Source organism: Erithacus rubecula (assembly GCF_903797595.1).
Source record: "Erithacus rubecula genome assembly, chromosome: 1".
Taxonomy (NCBI): Eukaryota; Metazoa; Chordata; class Aves; order Passeriformes; family Muscicapidae; genus Erithacus; species Erithacus rubecula.
Genome location: NC_136658.1, coordinates 79,062,009 through 79,080,005, shown reverse-complemented (window position 1 = coordinate 79,080,005; position 17,997 = coordinate 79,062,009). Strand labels below are relative to the sequence as shown.

The 17,997-nt window shown below is 38.6% G+C and overlaps 1 protein-coding gene across 2 annotated transcripts; it reads left to right on the top strand.

Annotated features, from left to right (window-relative positions):
- Positions 1-480: 480 nt before the first annotated feature.
- On the top strand, positions 481-17,858 carry LOC306799735 (granulocyte-macrophage colony-stimulating factor receptor subunit alpha-like). Of its 2 annotated transcripts, none has more exons than XM_079301174.1 (12): positions 481-725; positions 4,901-5,018; positions 5,192-5,325; positions 6,276-6,396; positions 7,616-7,745; positions 7,833-8,008; positions 8,851-8,990; positions 10,356-10,388; positions 11,297-11,426; positions 12,053-12,146; positions 12,791-12,872; positions 15,299-17,858. In XM_079301174.1, exons 2-12 carry the CDS (start codon positions 4,931-4,933, stop codon positions 15,359-15,361), a joined length of 1,191 nt encoding a protein of 396 aa, XP_079157300.1. In that variant the 5' UTR covers positions 481-725; positions 4,901-4,930; the 3' UTR covers positions 15,362-17,858. The 2 variants fall into 2 exon arrangements, with proteins under 2 accessions (XP_079157300.1, XP_079157299.1); XM_079301173.1 differs by having other exon boundaries at positions 484-725; positions 5,189-5,325.
- The last annotated feature ends 139 nt before the right edge of the window (positions 17,859-17,997 follow it).

Below are 17,997 nucleotides of genomic sequence, written 5' to 3'. Positions count from 1 at the left end.
TGTGACATTATGTTATTCAGGAAATGCTTTGGACATTTTCTTTTAATTTCTGCAGTCAGACACTTTTTTCAGCTAACATGATATTGTAGCCTAAGATGAACCAAACCAAAACAACCTATAGTTGGGCAGTGAGAAAGTTCAAAAATTTGGGTCTGGTATTTTCCTTAGCATTTCTTTGCCTGCAAATACACAAGACAGAATTTTTTGGCGGTTTGTATATATCTGCTAAGGACTGATCTTCCTCACAGGAGAACCTGGGCTTGTGCAGGACCAGTCACACAGCAGTACTGTTATCTCCAGAACATATTATTTAGGAAAATCTTTTCATTTATAGAGTGGTGATTCTATGAGTATGTTGATATACTCTGATTCTGCTGAGTATTCATGTATTTTTGCGTAGTGTGTTTGCATATTGTGACTATTAATGCTTAGCTCATCTGACACAACAGGAAGAGTTAGTTGCATGATCTCTTCACGAGAAGTTGTTAACATCTGCCAATCAGGAAACTTAAGGAAGCTCAAAAGCAACAAGGGAAATGATAAACTGAGCAGCTTCCTAACTTGCAGCACTTGTTGCTTAATGCTGTCCTGCAGTAAAACAAAGCTAACTGGCAGAGAAAAACACATACAGATTTCTGCATATGACTACAAGTGCACGTTAAAGAGTCCTTGTTGCTGTGATCCAAAATCAAACAAGATAAAAGAGGAGAGTTTTTCAAGAGGAGGTATGTCTCTCTATGTTGTGTGTTGATTTTTTTTGCAGGATGCAAATATTTGCCAGGAATTAAGTTAGATACAGTCATACTTGCATATGTACAAAATATGGATTAGTGTCCTTTGAATTTAAGGAATTCCTGAGAAAGTTTTGAGGATTCTTTTGCCTATTTGATTAAAAGTAGTAATGTGTATATGCAAAATTTCTAAAGATTTCTGCAAGATCCAAGGAAGATTATGAAATATCTATGATGTCTATTGCACTATTTTGACATTTTTAATCTGACATCTATTTTTCAAAAATCATGGGATGGTTGAGGCTGGAAGGCACTTCTGGAAATTTTCCTATCCCAAGCCTTGCTTAGATCAGGGTCAGCTACAGCAGGTTTCTCAGGGCTTTGTCCAGTCAACACTGAAGACTTCAAAGCTTTCCTGGAAAACTTGTTCAAGTAGTTGACTACCTCACAGTAAAAGGTGTGTTCTTGTGTTTAAATTAAATTTACATTATTTCAGTTTTTGCCCTTTGCTTCTTGTCCAGTCACTGTCACCACTGGCTCTTTCTCATTCCCCACAGTTGGGTATTTGCACACCAGGATAACATCCCACTGAGCCCTCATCTCTGTGGGATCAGCAATCCCAGATTTCTCAGCCTCTTCTCATATGTCAGAGCCCTTAATCATCTTTGCTGGACTCCCTCCACTAGCTCCACATCTTTCTTTTTCTGGGGATCCCAGAACAAGACCCAGCACTCAGGAACACCTCCCTTGACCCACTGGCAGCACTCCTGCCTCATGCCTTTGATCTGTTCTGCAAGGGCTCAGTGTTGGCTCGTGGTCAGCCTGTGCTGTCTCTGCAGAATTGCTTTCCAGGTGGATCTCAGCCTCAGCCAGGACAGGTGCCAGTCCCCAAGCACAGGACTCAGCACCTTCCTGTGCTGAATTCCAAAAGATTCCTGTAATCTCATTTCTCCAGCTTCCCCAGCTCCCTCTGAAGCAAAATGGTCACATACCACCCACTCCTCCCAGTTTTGTATCCTCTACAGGAGTCAGAATACTGATCTAAAAACTGAAATAATTGTATTTAGGCAGCAATTTGATAGTAACATTTCATTGCTTGGTATGCATTGTAAAGTTCCTCTTTCTATTTTAGTGCTTCCAGGAAGGCTTAGCTAATGTATCAGTTTATCCTCACATTACCCTATGAGTAAAATACAAAATTTTATTTCTGAAAGTGTGTCATAGGCAGGAGTAATTTTTCCAGAGACCCTGAAGCAAATAAGTCACTGGTCTCAGGTGACATTTTCTGGTACCATTCTGCACTCACAGCCTAAGAGCAAGGACAATAGAGGATAAGAATTGGTAATGCTTAAGTCAGTATTTAGTGCATGCTTTCTGTAGAAACCACTACAGACTACCTGACTGTATTTTACTTCTGACATATTGATAAGGTGGATAAAATTGGCTTATGAACTGTCCTGGACCAATCTAGGGAGTAAAATAAGAGTTGAGGGATGTGGAAATCAGGTGCTTGAGTGCCCCTGGGGCTCTGTCATATGTAGCAGGTAGAGGAACACTTCTGAGGCTGGTCTGGGGAGATAGAGGAAAGAGCAAGGCAGAAAAAAATAATCCAGTTTGGGCACTTTCATCCTAATAGATTGCATTTTACCTCCTATTTTGGTGAAATATGAGGAAATACTGCTTACAGCAGAATATGTATGGTTCTTCTGTTCTGATCCTTCAAATGATACTCACAATCATTTTGACATAAATGTTCCTTCTGGCACCTTCAATACCCAGGTGTCTTCAGAACAGAGAGAGCTTTGCCACACCTGTCTGCAGAAAACCAGTCTGGGAGAGGGTGGAGGTCCTGGAGGCAGAAAATTCCTAAAAATACGATGCTGGATCCACTGGTTTGGCCATGTGCAGAAGGTTTGGATTGCTCAGCTAAATGTCTTAGGGCTCATCACAGCTCCTCTATCACTCATCCTGCCTGCAGGGAAAGAAAAACAGAGGGCATGGCTATGTGTTGGGGTTCAGCTGGAATGGTCATTTCTTATGAGGAAGGTGAATGCTTACAGGCCCTGCTATTCCCACTGCATGCCCAATGAAATGCCCAGAGGGGGGAGACAATGATGCCAGCAAACACTTCTCTAAGCACACAGGGCTGAGGATGATTCCTGTGGCATTGTCCCAGATGAGCATTTCCATGAGAAGCCATGAAGGGTACTTGCATTATGGGGCTGCAGTCACATGTAGGAAACCTGAGGGAGATTTTTAAAGCACGGGAGCAACCAGAACAGAGAGAGAGAGATCTCAAGAAAAATGAAATTAAAATAAAGGTGAGCAGACAATTGCCAAAGAATAGGAAAACAAATGCCTAGAAAAGGAACATAAGATGAGGAAAGGAAGGGGAAAATATTGAGTGAATGAGCAGAAGGGCCAAAATGGGTAAAAATATGATTAAGAGTCTGACTAGAAGGACAACAGGTCTCAAGGTTCTCATGTGCATTACTGGGGAGTTCCCTGAGAGCATGGGAAAGTGGAAATAACTATTGAGACCAATATCTCACAGAGCATTTCATATCTCACAGAGCCAGTTCTCCATACTGTTTGTACTTCAGATTCTTCTGTATCACTTCCCAGCAGCCTTGGCCACATCCTTACTGTAGAATGATGATTTACAAATATGGATGCTGTGAGAGATAAGCAGGTTAAGTGAAGAGTCTGTCTCTATTGCAACCCCAGCACGGTGTCCTGGCCCAGCTGGAATCCTGGGGATCATAATAGGTATGTCACATCAAGCCAGTTTCCAGGAAATGTGACATGCCTTATGAAATTATCAAACTACAGAATGATTTGCTTGGAACATCAGGGTGGGTTTTTGCTTTCACCACAAGTGGAGTCAGTTTGAAATCAGCGTTCTGAAGTGACCATAAAATTAATTTAGAAGGGTTGACTAGCAATAAAATATTAGCACGTTTCTCTTTTTCCGGAGTTTGTGAGAATTTAATTCAGTTTCAGATTTTTGCTTAGTGCTACATGCTAACAAGGCAATGCTAAAGCAAACAAAAATTTAATCAGAGTTGCTTCTTCATATAGAAAAAAAAAAAAAAAAAAAAAAAAAAAGCAGGGAATAGAGACATTTTTTTCCAAAGAGTTTTAACCTCCTTGGAGAAAAAGACAATTTTACATAAGATGAGAAATATTTGACAAGGGCTGATGCCAGTGTTTGACTAGTTTTGCTCAGTCCTCCATACCACATGACTGAACCTGCCCTTTGCAGGTACTCACACTTCCCTAGTAATTTAAATTGCCTACAGTGATCTGCCAGTGTCCTTGGCTTCTGACACTGAAGCAAGCAAAACTTTGAAGTAGACTGTTCTGTATGTATGGAAACCTCTAACAGTGGGAGTTATGTAGTTTGAAAAGTGGAGACCCAGTTGTGTTAGCAAACAGGAAAAAATACTGTGGTGCCCTGACTATGACTGGCCACCAGCTGCCCACCAAGCTTCTACCTCACTCCCCCTCTTCCTTATTTTCTACTTCCCCTCAGCAGAAAATATCCAGCCACTCCCTGGGACAGGGGGCTGCAGTACACATAGCAGTTGCTTTGGAAGTCAAATGTCTGGACAAGAAATGCCTCTCCCCACCCCAATCCTTCCTTCCCCTGGGTTTTATTGCTGAACATGACACCATATGATGTGGGATGTCCCCATCAGTGGTGGTCAGCTGTCCTGGCCATGCTCCTAAGCCTCTGCAGGGTTGGTGGGATGGGGTGGGAGAGACAGCCCCAGTGCTGTGCCAGCTCTGCTCAGCAACAGCCAAAACAGTGGTGTGTGACCAACACCATTCTAGCTGCTGATAGAAAGCACAGCACTGTGATGTTCACAGGCTGTATATGATGGTATACGTGGGAAAATGTAATTGTAAACCATGGTCTCTGAGTGTATTTATCATCATGAGAGTCTGCAGCCTCATTATCTCAAACCACTTTGCTATAGGCAGTATCATGGTTATTCATTTCTTTCAAAGAAGAGGTGCCTGCCAGACATCCTGAAACACACCCTCTGCTTGGCTTTTCTAAAGAATATTTTTAAAAATTTAAGTTTTGCAAAACAAAAATACATGTCAACATGATTTTCCTTTCCTTTTTTTTTTTCCTTATCTTTTCCTTTTTCTTTCTGAAGGTTCCACTATCTCTTTCCAGAGAAGGAAATATGTTTGATACTCTTGGACTCATTTGTATGATTTGGTGGTATTTGATGCTATTTCATCCCTTGCATGCTGATTTCCAGTGTATGGAGTGTAAGTATCTTTTTGCAGATATAATCTGAGAAACAAGGTTGAATTCTTCATTTATCAGAGATACTTGCAATGAAGCTGGAAATTGCTGTTTAAGCCTGACAGACACTACCCTCTGCATTCAACAAAAGCAATAGCATATCCTTACTGAATTTATGCTGCAATCCTTTCAGCAGGTGCACAGGAATCACCAATTACAAATGTGAGTGTGGACTGGAGACAAATGGAGCTGTCCTGGGAGAGCAGCAGGAATTTCTCTGAGTACAAATGTACCATTGTGGACAGCGACATGGAACGTATACCCATAGAGGTAAATCTGCTCTTCATTGGGACAAATAATTGTAAATTTTATCAATTTCACTTACTTTGAAAAAAAATGAATGTCGCAGATAACATCTGACATGTTTTCCTGATCTCTTGGGGGCTGTGGAAAGCCATCAGCAATGCCAGGGCACATTTACTGTGAGATAAGCACCCAATGCAAACTAAAGAGTTGAAATTCTGACACCAAAGTAGAAAGAAAGTGATAGCCTGAACTGCAGCTATGTTGAATCACGAGTAGGGATGTAGCTGCTGCAAAAAGGGGCTGTGAGATTAAGTGAGATTTAGTGATATTTCTAGAGACTTTAAAGAGACAGAGCAGGAGGACCCCCCCCAAAAAAAAAAAAAAAAAATCCCAGAAACACTGCCATGGATTATGGTTATCTGAAGATCTTCACTTGTTTCCTAGTAAAGTGGATCATGCCTGTAGCACAGGTTATGTTACAAACCCACATTATCCAAAGAGAAAAATAGGAAGCTCAATAGAGATAGAGATGGCTTATTCAGCCTAGCAAAATAGGAAATACATCACATCTTTATTAAAGATTATATATATAACACCATAGATGCTTTTTAACCCCTGGATAGGTCAGATGAGGACTTTTATTTGCTTAATCCTTTGTTTAAATTGCTTTGTGGCTCCCCATTGTAACAGTCATCTTCTGTTATGCCACTGAGATACTATTAGTCTCCTAAAATAGTTGCACACTAGTGTAGTATCCAACTCCTGAGCTGCAAAGCTTTTTGTGCAGTTATGTTTTTCACCCCTCAGTTCCATTCTATATCACCCTTGAGTGCTAAAGGAGAGAGATAGCCCTTGAGCCAAAAACATACATATACATGGAATTGTATTCCTGAGTTGCACTTCCATAGCCAGACTCATCTAACATCAGAAGAGGAAAAGCAGAGCAGTAAAATATCAGCATGTTCTCTTTTCAGGCATATACTCCACTATGCAGCTTTCGAGAGGAGCTACAAAAGCCTCTGCACAAAGGAGTATTCTTCAACATTGAAGTGCCAAACACAAACATCTCAAAACAATGCAGCTTTCTCCCTGGAGGTAATGTATATCGCCAGGCTAAGGTTTTATCCATTTGCAATCTTTCGAAGTTAAACATTGCCTTAGAAAACAATTACACAGTAATAACTGCTATATTTTCTATTAAAAAACTTTATTTTCGGATCTGTTAATATTATTTGTTCTGTAATAAATGTGTCCATCGCTCAGCAAGAAATGTATTGCTACAACTGTGTCCATAATTGCATTGTTCTCTTTTATACTAAGGCTCCAAAATGACAATAAACTACAGTGGATTAAGGGTGGATTCAATAACTCTTTTGGATGTTACAGATTAAGATGTTAGCACTTATTTATTTGAAAGCTTTTCTGCCAGGCTGTTGGTGAGTTTGTTTTGACCCATTTTCTGCCTCCTCCTCAGTTCAGATTCTCCATTAAAATTCTCCATCCACCAGCGCTGCAGCAGCTGTGTGTAACTGTGTATTTCAGACATGGCAGAGGTGATGGATGAGCAGCTTTCTCATGTCTGGGCAGAGAAAATGCTCACTGCTCTTCTTTTCTTGTACACTTGACAGCAGAAACACTATGGTGACACTCAAATACAAACCAGGATACACGAAACTTTGGTGTTCCCCCCTCAGCTGGCCCTACCTTTCAAGTGTGCAGCTTCCCCAGAGGATTCCCTTGCTCTTCCATAAGGTTGCCCTCTTTCTTGGGCACTGGAGAGGACTGGAGTCAGTGGTTGAAAGAGAAGAGAGCAGAGCATGCCTGCACAGCCCAGCCGTGAGGGACCTTCAAAAGAAACGAGGTTCTTGTTTCAATGTGCTCCAGAAATGCAAAAGAACAAGTCACTGTCACCCACATGAATGTGGAAAGATCTAAGGAGGAGCCTGCTTGACTGAACAGCAGGAAAAAGTCCAACCTTAATTTTAAAAGTCTCAGTTTTTTTAATCCTCTGTGTAAACATGTCAGGAGTGGATTGCTGGGTGTTAATTGCAAAAGGACCAATACTTCTGTCTGTAGCAGCATGGATGGTATTAAAAGGCAATGTGCCATCCTCATGTGGAATGCTCCACTTGCTGACAGGTTTAACAGTTCAGAGGCAGTTAAAGTGGAGTGAGAGTAGAGTTTTTTCTCAGTTGTCATTCCTAACCCAAGCAATAACTAGCTGGAATCTAACATACCCAAGTGTGTGCCATCATCCTCCAGCTTGGAGGAATCACATGATTTTTCCTCATCATGGATATTCCTGTGTTTGCAGGCATGAATGGGTCAGCCATTGAAAACTTTTCCTGTGTGATTTATAACATCTTCCTCATGAACTGCACGTGGCAGGCAGGAAGGGATGCTCCAGCAGACACACAGTATTTTCTCTACTGGCGGGAGTCAAGGTAAGTCTGTTTGGTCCAGAGAATTCTGAATTCTCATTCAGCACATCACAGTGCCCATGTTTAACTAAAATACTTTGCTGTATACAGAGATGAAGAAGAGATGGAATGTGAGCTTTACATTAAAGATGAAAATTTCAGAAATACGGGATGTATCTTCCAAAATGTGAGCATAGGGAGTGAAGAAGCTTACTTCCTGGTGAATGGGTCTAGCAAAGACTCCCTGATCCAGTTCTATGATGAGTACATTGACCTGTATAAAATTGGTAAGCAATTGAACATTTTATTTTATTACTGTTTTATAAAATCAGGAAGTGGGGAATTTTTCTCTGAAAAGCAGATTAAAACAAAGTCTGTAGCTGTTGTAGGACCCTTCACTGCAGGGCAGACTGCTTCCAACAGCTGATAGAATATAGCTCCAAAACTTGCCTAAACCCAACAAAGGCAGAGGAGCCTGAAAAACTGCTGAGAGAAGAGGTGTGGACATAGTCATTGATCTCAATTAATGAAACACAATGGTTAGGTTTTCAATGCCACCTTTCTTAAGGGCTTATTTTACCATACTTTAATCTCTCTGAGAGCCATGAGAGCTACATGTCCTAAAACCAGAGTGAGGGCTCAGCTTCCACATTAGGACTGTGCAAGTAAAATATGTGGGTACTTCTGTGAGCTAGGAGATCAAGCTCCAAGAGAAATCAGGTCACACTGCCTATATTATAGGCACTGCAGTTCACATGCCTTGAAAGCATCATGAAAGCACCACACATCTAAAACCTTCTTTCCTTTTTCCTGTGGAAACTTGCATTGTCAATGTGTGGAAAACAGATGTAGAAGAAAATGGCATCCTGCTAATTGCACTACTGAATTACACAAAACCTTTCCTACCTTTTCTTTACACAAACTTCTTTGACTTCAGATGTCCAAAACCTGAGTGATATAGTCTCAAATTTTGGTAAGGGATTTTACTGCTCTTTGCCAGATAAGCTCAGTTAGCACCAGCAGCACACAGTTGCACATTAGCTGCTTCACCTTCACATGCATTTTGCTGTGAAGGCATGAGTTGCAGCTGTTTACTGAATGTCTATATTAATTATTCAATTTTTCCCAGAAATACTCACTGCTCCATTAAATGTCACTGCTGATTGTCCCAGAGGTTCAGCAGATTGCATAATTACGTGGCATCCACCCCTTACAAGTCAACAGGAAGACCCAGGGTGTTTTCGGTATGAAATTAGCATACAAAATAAGGTAAAAACAGTTTCTTGGTTTGCCTTTGGTACTGTACTTGTGCTATGCATATCTATAATGGGTAAATTTCTGACTTCTTTATTTGTTAATTTTTCTCTCATAACCTATTGGTACAAGAAGTAATTGCAGTACATGCAGCTTTCCAGCTGGTTGGTATAATTTGACAGTAAGATTTTGTGTGAAATACTGACAAAGTTTTACATATAGATCACAACACAGCAATATTGTCAAAACATTTATTTGAAAACAATACATGTTAACTCTTGTTTCCTGTGCCACATTCAGAATTGGTGGGGTTCAGTGCAGATTTCTACATTCGGGTAGGAAATGAATCTCCTAGACTGACACCTTATTGTAGGTGTCTGCCCAGGAGCACAAATATCTAAGGGTCAGTGCACATTAGAGCTCCCTGCTGTGCAGCAGTAGGTGCCTCACAGCCCTTGAGGTGCTGCAGGTACCAGAAGCACTGACATGGAGATGGCAGATAGAACCCACGCCTTCCAGGAGGGCCAACAGAGGTAAGGCAGCTAAAGCAGCACTACATATCTAGAGTTTAAGCAACTCAAAATTTACACCCTGCTCATTCCCAGCACAGGCTGACAACTTCCATCATGTCCTAAGCTGAAAGCACTCAGCTGACAATGAGTGATGGGGAAATGCCAGTCTGCTTTTCAGTGCAAGACACACTGTGGGTGTGTTTTCTGTAACAAGACATTCCTTCCCGTGCACCTTTCTGACTTTTCCACAATGCTGGCTATCCTGATATTACACACGATAGATGTTTCCAGGGCTCCAGCTTTTCAGTGCTCTCTGAGATCATTGCTAAAAGTCTCTGTTGAATTTATTCACTCATTTTCAAACCTATTCTTTCCTTCAAAATTTTCGCGTTCTTTGATCCAAGTCAATGTTTGACTTCAGTTAATTAAATTTTGTTGCATAGGATGTGTAAGTAGCTCTTCACAGAAAGCCCCTGGGCATGGATAAGTCTAACAGAGACTGACTGGAAGGAGGGCAAATTTGCTATCAATTTTCTGCCCCAGGTTATGAAACTATTGTGAAATCACAGCTTCCAGATCTGCCATGTTTGTAGGATGATGTGATTGCTTGTGTAATTTGGATATGGATGAGAACTCATATATATAATGCAATACCCTTAGTGGCAAATACAGCTTCTCACATCTACTGCTAAATAAGACAAAACTGAATAAAATGCTGTTATTCTGAGACTACTGGAGAATAATATCTGTCTGATTTTTCAGTTTAAAATAACTTACTATGTTCAAAACCAAGAAAGTGAGAACAAAATAGAGAAATATTTGATTGATAAGAAAATAATAAAAATGAAGATTTATCTTTGTTTTGCAGGATAAGCCCAAAGAAGAGAAAAAGCTTCTTCATGTGAGTATTCTTGTCACATACAAATTTGTGCTTTTGCCTAGTTAAGCATATAAATATCATTGCAGAAAATGCACTTCTAGAACTACAGGTTTTGTAGCAGTGTAACAGTAAGAACTCAGAAAAATATGTTGCTGTGATATCTTTAAGCATAAACTTAATACATCCCTTTTGGATGGGGTATGCAAAGTTCTCCATGCGTTTCACAAAACTTCATACATTCCCTCTACTGCACAAATAGATTTTGTTCGTGACAGATGTGACGTTTTGCTTCCTAAAAATCTGAAACATTGTTTCTCATTGGAATAATACTACTGATAGCTCAGGACAGCTAGGTAAAGGAAGTTCAAAAATCTTCAAAACTTGGGGAATTTAATAAATACTGTCAGTCTTCCCTCTAACAATTAGCAGTCTTCTAAGCCTTGGAAGGGTTTGACAGATTCCAGACTTTGTATAATGTACATTATATATCTGTTATTGCATTATCTCAAGAATGTTAAACCTTTTTAGCAATGACAGACACCATCCATGCCTGTTTAATCCCCATGTAGGTTGTAAGGAGAGCTTACAGGGTAATTATCAAATTTCTGCTTTGTTTCTTTCAGATTTCTTTAGATTTTTCTTCAGAATTCTTCAGATTTTTCTTCCTTGTCCACAAACATGGACACGCATACACACAAAAAAAGTGTCCATAAAGCATAATAAAAGAAGTCAAAGACAAAATAAACTTTAAAAAAAAAAAAAAAAAGAACCTTCAAAAACCAGAGAGTTTTGCTGGCAAGATAGTACATATCTAAAAAAAAAATCATACAAATATTTTTTTTTTATAGAAACAGTACTAGGAAGTTTACTCACAAACTTTAATATTTGCCTATGATGTGAAAGGTAGAGTCTGATCATTTTCCTTTTAGGTAAGTAATGAAAGATATGAATTCCAAGATTACAATGAGAAAAAAAGATACACTCTGAAAATCAGAGCACGTGGAAACAATTGTCTTTTGAGCTCAAACTGGGGGGAATGGAGTGAACCCATTGAGTTTGGTAAGACCATGACTTTTATTTTTTTTTTTTTTTTGTTAGCATTACCTTGTCTGCTTGCCTTTCTTCCTCACGGTCACAGAAATGAATAATTCTTAATTTTTACCCAATTACATGGGAGGAACTGGATTTTATTGGTGTGGAGGAGTAGCTCCAATACTCTGGCAACAGAGCCTTTGATTAGCTGGGATTGTGAAGGCAGCAGTTACTCAGATGCCAGGACTACAGAAACAGACTGAGACAGACTCACTCTTGTCTTTGGTCTGCTGTGATGAGGCTGCCTCTCAGTTCTCTTAAGTTTTTACCATGAGTATCATCCCCTTCCTTCTGCATCTTTCTTTTCACATTTCCCACTAATTTTGCTATATTAATTGTTCTGCAACAGCTTATTCTTCTTTTCCCGGATTTTTAAAAAAAATTCTCTGAATTTTAATTTTTTAAATTTTAAATATTTGAAAAGGTTTAAAATGTATCAAGACCATTTGCATTTTTGAGTAAAATTCTATAATGAAGTTGAGTTGAAGTCCTTTAGGATATTCAAAAAAATGTAGTGAATTCACATTCATTTTATCATATAGGCACAAAGGTAACTTTCTACCATGCTAAAATATTTCTCTTGGCTGTTTCAGGTGAAGGGAAAGACTATTTTATTTTTGTGATTTTATTTCTGATTGCACTTGGAACAATCTCGATTACAATTCTCCTGTATTGTCTTTTCAAAAGGTAAATCAACCTCTTTACAGTAGACACTACTGACAGCGTATTATCTATATGAAACACATTCCTTCAGCCTCCTACTTTCCTACCTGCAAATTTAAATAATCTGATTATTAGTGTCATGAAGAATTACCACCAGGATTGGTGTGGATGTCCCTTTGGCATGCAAAATCACTAAGTGGAAAAGTGTTGAAGTTATTAAGTGATTGATTCTACCATACCCTACAAAAAATTTCTTCTTACTTTTAAGCATTTAACATCCAGGTTGCTTTGAAGCCATTGGCTGTATACAGTACAGACAAGAGGGAATCCAGATTAATGTATTGTTATTTGATAAAATTTCTCACTCAGAGGTGAAAATTATGTCACATGATTTACTCAAAGTAATTTATTAATAACATATTTACTGTGATTCTAATCACAGAATAAATTCTAATAACCCAAATGCTAAGTGTAAATGTAATAATAGTTACCCATCAGTTATTTCACTGAAAATATTTTATTTCTCATTTAATTTGTAGAGCAACAGATATTCAATCTTGAAAGTAAAAAAATGTCCTTAAGTTACAAGACAAAATGTTTAAGTTATATTAGCAGGATTTTCAATTTCTCCACATTCCCCTTTTCTACCCTTTCTACCTTTTCTAAAGGTGCTGCAGTTTCAAGAAGCTATTTCCTCCCATACCACAACCAAGAGATAAATTCAAGGCATTAACTGATGAAGATATCCAGGTATGACTTCTTCTCAATTCAGTCAAATCGGTTAAATACAAATCACAACAGGCCAAAGACTAGACTTATAAAAGTAAGAGTTAATATTTGGTCTGAAACAGATTTTGTCATGCAAGCTATGCTGCTTTGAAACCTGAAATGCTCTATGCCAACACTAAAACAAAAGATTGTCCTGGAGGTATTTGCAGACATATTTTAAGACCAGAGTTTTCACTTTTTCACCCATAATTTTTCTGTATACCAGCTTTTTTTGTAAGGTTGCTGTTCATACTTTAAAAATAACCTGAGGATGCATTTTCCATTAGCATTTTCAAACATCAATGGTCATAATATAATGTGAACATATATTTCATAAGCCTGACCTACAGCCATGTAAAAATCCTGGCATACTCAGTGCAAATCAATAGGGTTGGAAAGACTTAAGTTAAACTAACCTTCCCCTTCTTCAACACAGGGTTAGCAATTTCAGTGTTTGTGCAAATTGTATAAATATACTGTAGCATCCCTGTGCAGCCTATTCTGTGTGTTTATTTAGAGTTCCTTTAGAAAAGCCTTTTTAATAGCTTGGTTTAATGTACTTAGAATCCATTATTTTTTAAAATCCATTACTCTTATTCCTTTCCTGTTTACACTATCTCACACACCTGCACACTGTCAACAGCAAGCAACTCTTCTGTCTTTCTGCCCACACCATGACCACCAGGCCTCAAACCATTCATGCTCCTCAAATCCATCCATTTGACCAGTGGTTTGTATGCTGGCTCCATAGTGAGAGGGTAGGGCAATATCAATGAGGATTACAAAAGTGACACATAAATTTTCCTTTGATCGTTTACAAAGAATTCCCAAATCTGTGACTACTAAAACTCTCTACTTTTGGCAATTAGATACCAAAATTATTTATCAGAGCTTGTTGCCCTGATTAATTTATCTTTGGTCCTAGCCCCTTTGGCTTTCATAGAGAGCAGGTAGGATGTGACTTAGGTTTCCTCATACACCTTAAGTCATAAACACCTGGTATGTCACTACCTACTGGGCTGCAGAGCAGCAGCAGTCCACAGTCCATCACATTAAATAATAATTTCTAGGAAAACAACAAGCAGTTTTTGGAAAACTGCACGCTGATTGCTTGCTTTTCCTAAACTTGAGTGGCTTCCAAATTTTTGTGTGTAGTACCAAACACAGCGTAACCACTCCACTGCAACCCAGAGGCTTTTTTGGGTGAGGTCTGTACGCTGTGGCACAGACAATTCCATGCAGGGAGCAATGCAGCAGCAGCTTCCAGGGTTAAGTGAAGCCCTCATGTTGTTACCTCACACTTGCCAACCAGCACTGTGAAGATAATTCTCATGATTCTGACATGTTTGATCTACTCTTGAAACCTAATTTTATTTTACCTCTTCTCTCCAAACTCAGTACTTTTGACACTGATTCAATGTTGTAATCCTTCAAAGTTATTAAAACAATAACAAAGTACAAAAAGTACATTTCCAAAAGCTCTCCTCCACTGAAGACCAAACAATCTCCCTGACATTTAGAGCTAATGGATTTGTTAGCTGTTTTGAAACCTGCAATATCCTTTGGTAATCACACCTTTTTAAAGCTTACATCACCTCATTTTGCCTCTATTTACTCAGCAACCTTTCACATTTTCTCATCCTTTTCTCCTATTTCACAACACTTTCCCTAGATTGCTGGAAAAGCTCATGATTTAAAAAATTAACTTTCTGCACTGCATTCTTAAAACACCCATGTTAAAGAACTCCCCATTTTATTTAAGATCCTACCAACCAAATAATTTAGTGCATCAGACAACTTGCACTCCTCTATTCCATTTTATTTTGCTTATCTTACTACAGATCAATGACTTTCATTCTCCCCCCATATGCTCTTCTCACCAATACTGAGTTTTATCACTCTTGCCTGGAGTTAAATATATCCCAACAACTTGCAAGACACACTCTCTGTGTTTTTCTTGGAGAACAGTAAAGCAGCCCAAAACACCATGACCACAAAGCCCTGCAGTGCTTTACCCATGCTTCAGCTTTCCTAGAGAAAAAAAAGTCCCCTCAGTATGACAGAAAGCTTGCTTTTTTATCCCACTTCACCAGTACTATCCTTTTATTTTTTTTTTAATCTAATGCTTATATATGAAAAATTTAGGCAATACTGACTAAATTCTTTCTATTTTCTTAGATTAGGTTGTCCAGTGTCTAAATCAGCATCTGTTCTTCCTCCTGCTGGCAGCTAGTACTGATCAAACATATTGAAACATTCCTTTACTGTCCTTTAAATTGTTTTCTCTTGCCTTGTAATCATTTATTAAGTATTAAAGAACCAAGATGGGACGCCTCTGGTACTGCTGAAACTAATACCAACAGCAACTTGCAGCTTACTGCATGGCACAGAATTTTCTTTCTCTTTAGACAGAATATGTAAATCTACCAACAAAACGTCATGCTGAGGAAATAACTACAATTGAAGAATGACCCAGCTTTCCAAAAAGAAAAATTTCCAAAAAGAAAATTATGGATCCTGCTGACAAGTACTTTAAATCAGCCTGTAAGAAAATACAATCACCTATAAAATTGTCCTCTTAAAACCCACTTAGAATGGAGCAGATGAAAAAAAAGAGAAAAATCAATAAAATTTGTTCTTTTCCCTTTGTTCAAACCCACAATGCCTGGCAACTAAGCTTTTCTGCAAGCACCTAATTTGAAGTGCTTAAACCTTGCTAAGAGGTTCTTCACAATGGCAGACAAGCCCTCTTATCCAGAATAAAGCTGTAACTTCTTGTCATAAATATGGAACTTCTTTCCTTTCATTATAATAATTTCCTGTAGGCTGTCAGGGTTCTTGTATAATGCCACTGTAATTTTACTGTAATTTTTATAGGCCCAGTTACGTTATTGTAATTTCTATATGCCCACAAACCAGCTATTGAGAATGTGTTTAAATTGGATCTTTGATCTTCCAATCAGTAACACCAAACTATCCCAATATAGGCAATTAACCTTATGCAAGACAAAAATGGAAAATAAAATCAGAATTGTAAATTATAACTACTAATATGGTCTGTCAATCAACCATTTCATGAGCTCAGTACTGCTACTGTAAATAGACCTCTGCAACACTGTGATCCTGTGCAGTGTTATGTACTTAATGCACACAAATACCACCTAAAACCTTCAAAAAAATCTAATAGTTGTGAGAAACAAAATTAAATCTAACATTTAAGAGCTAGATCTTAAATGGAAAATTTCCTTACAAATGTAATTTAGTTCCTCCCTTCAAAGGGTGCAAATGTTATTTCCAATGCCTTTTAAAAATAATATAAGCTTTAGATGCCAATATTTTCTTTTACAAACGCAGATGTTTTCCTGTCCATACTTTTCAAAATGAATGAATTTCAGAGTGCTTCAATAAGACAGAACAAATAGGGTTTTTTAAAAGTCTCATTTATTGTTTGCCTCTTACATCCCTAAACTGCATCACATTGGAAATCACTGCTGCATAACTAAGGGAAGCTGTATATTTAAAAAAAAAAATAAAAACCTGAACATCACAAATTAGTTCATAATGAAGGTACAGCATAGGGAAATTGCAGTTCCACTTAAACACCTACACTTGCATTTGTTTCTTTTCCTATTTCTTTTGGTTAAACCTTGTCCTGAAGGGGAGATTGGGTGTGTAAATCCTGTCCCTGTCAGGGGCTGCTGAATTAACTATCATGTTTGGTTTCTTTCCCAAAGCTTGAGCCATATACTCACAGGGAGGTATCCCATCATCTCTACCCTTGCAAGGCACTGATACAAAAAAACCTGATTAATGTGTTTACATAGACAAAATGTCTTTCCCTGCTCCCCAGCAAATTGATTGGCAGGGTCTACACCAAATGATCTGCCTACACCATCAGGAGCTGCCACTTCCACACAGGATGTAAGAACCACTCGCAGTAGGTATACTAAGTTGCCATTAGCCTGTGTACAAAGTAGCTGTGTAATGTCCTTACATTCACATACAGATGTTGAAAGCAGTGCTTGTGCAACAGTGAAAGGAAGAAGGTAAAGTACACTCCAGAGGAAGGTAATTACCAGCTAAAGCCAAGCAGGTAATTTAAATACTTCATCTTGAACAGCAATCTCAAAAGGCACAGAAGAACTCAAGACAGCTCAGTCAGCCTTCACTGAGTCACACAATGACACACTTTTCCTTTCTCAAGATCTAGGGAGTTCTTAAAACATGAAGATTAACACCTTGTTTTCCTCTACTGGCCCTTCTACCATGTCTTTGCAGATTACAGAGTACAAAAGATTATATACATATGAAGAACGGCACATAGGTATTACATTATCTCAAAGAGCAGTTAAGAGAAATTACTCAGTCTGGTCTTCTGACCAGATTGACCCTAAACATCAACCAGTTAATACTGAAGGCTGACCTACTTTGATCTATTATTTTACAGCTACACAGAAGCACACACATCCCTTCCCCCACACCCCTTCAACTTCACCTATTAGGCTGCAACTCATTTCAGATTAGATTCAACCTTCCACAGAGCTCCTGACCTCTGCTACAGCTGAGGCCAAACAGTAACCTGAATGGCACAATCAACGTTCCCAACCAGCAGCAACAACACAATACATAGGTCACTCAGAAGTTGAAGGCATTTACTGGGTTCTTGGGTTTTTGCATGGATGCCATGATGCTTTCCATATCAATTTAACAAAAAAAAAAAAAATTTTTTAGGCTGTTTTACCAAGGGCAAGAATATTACTTTTTGACAGTTCTTGGTACTTTGGGTTTTCCTAGCACTACAATTGAACAGTTCTTTCCCCCACCCATTTTAAATCACAGAAGCATTAAATCAATTTCTAAGAATCATGCAAAAAGCCACTTGCAGCAGCCTATCATACACTATCAGGCACAAAGAATGGGAGTGGTTTCTATTAGTATAATCCATGCTTCCCCACCCCTCCTCCTAAAGATCTCACATTTAATTAATTTTTTAAAAAAAGCTTATTTTGTTACAGAATGCAGTGTAAGGGTATCAGAGGACCCATTATCTGAAACAAGTTTCCAAATACAAGAGGCTTTCCCAAAGATTTATGTAATAATTTCAACA

Excerpts from the sequence above, each read along its gene's own strand:
- LOC306799735 (XM_079301173.1), top strand. The coding sequence starts at position 4,931 with ATGTTTGATACTCTTGGACTCATTTGTATGATTTGGTGGTATTTGATG. Across the intron at positions 5,019-5,188 it reads TGATTTCCAGTGTATGGAGT|CAGGTGCACAGGAATCACCA; the intron begins GTAAGTATCTTT and ends CAATCCTTTCAG. Across the intron at positions 11,427-12,052 it reads GAGTGAACCCATTGAGTTTG|GTGAAGGGAAAGACTATTTT; the intron begins GTAAGACCATGA and ends TGGCTGTTTCAG.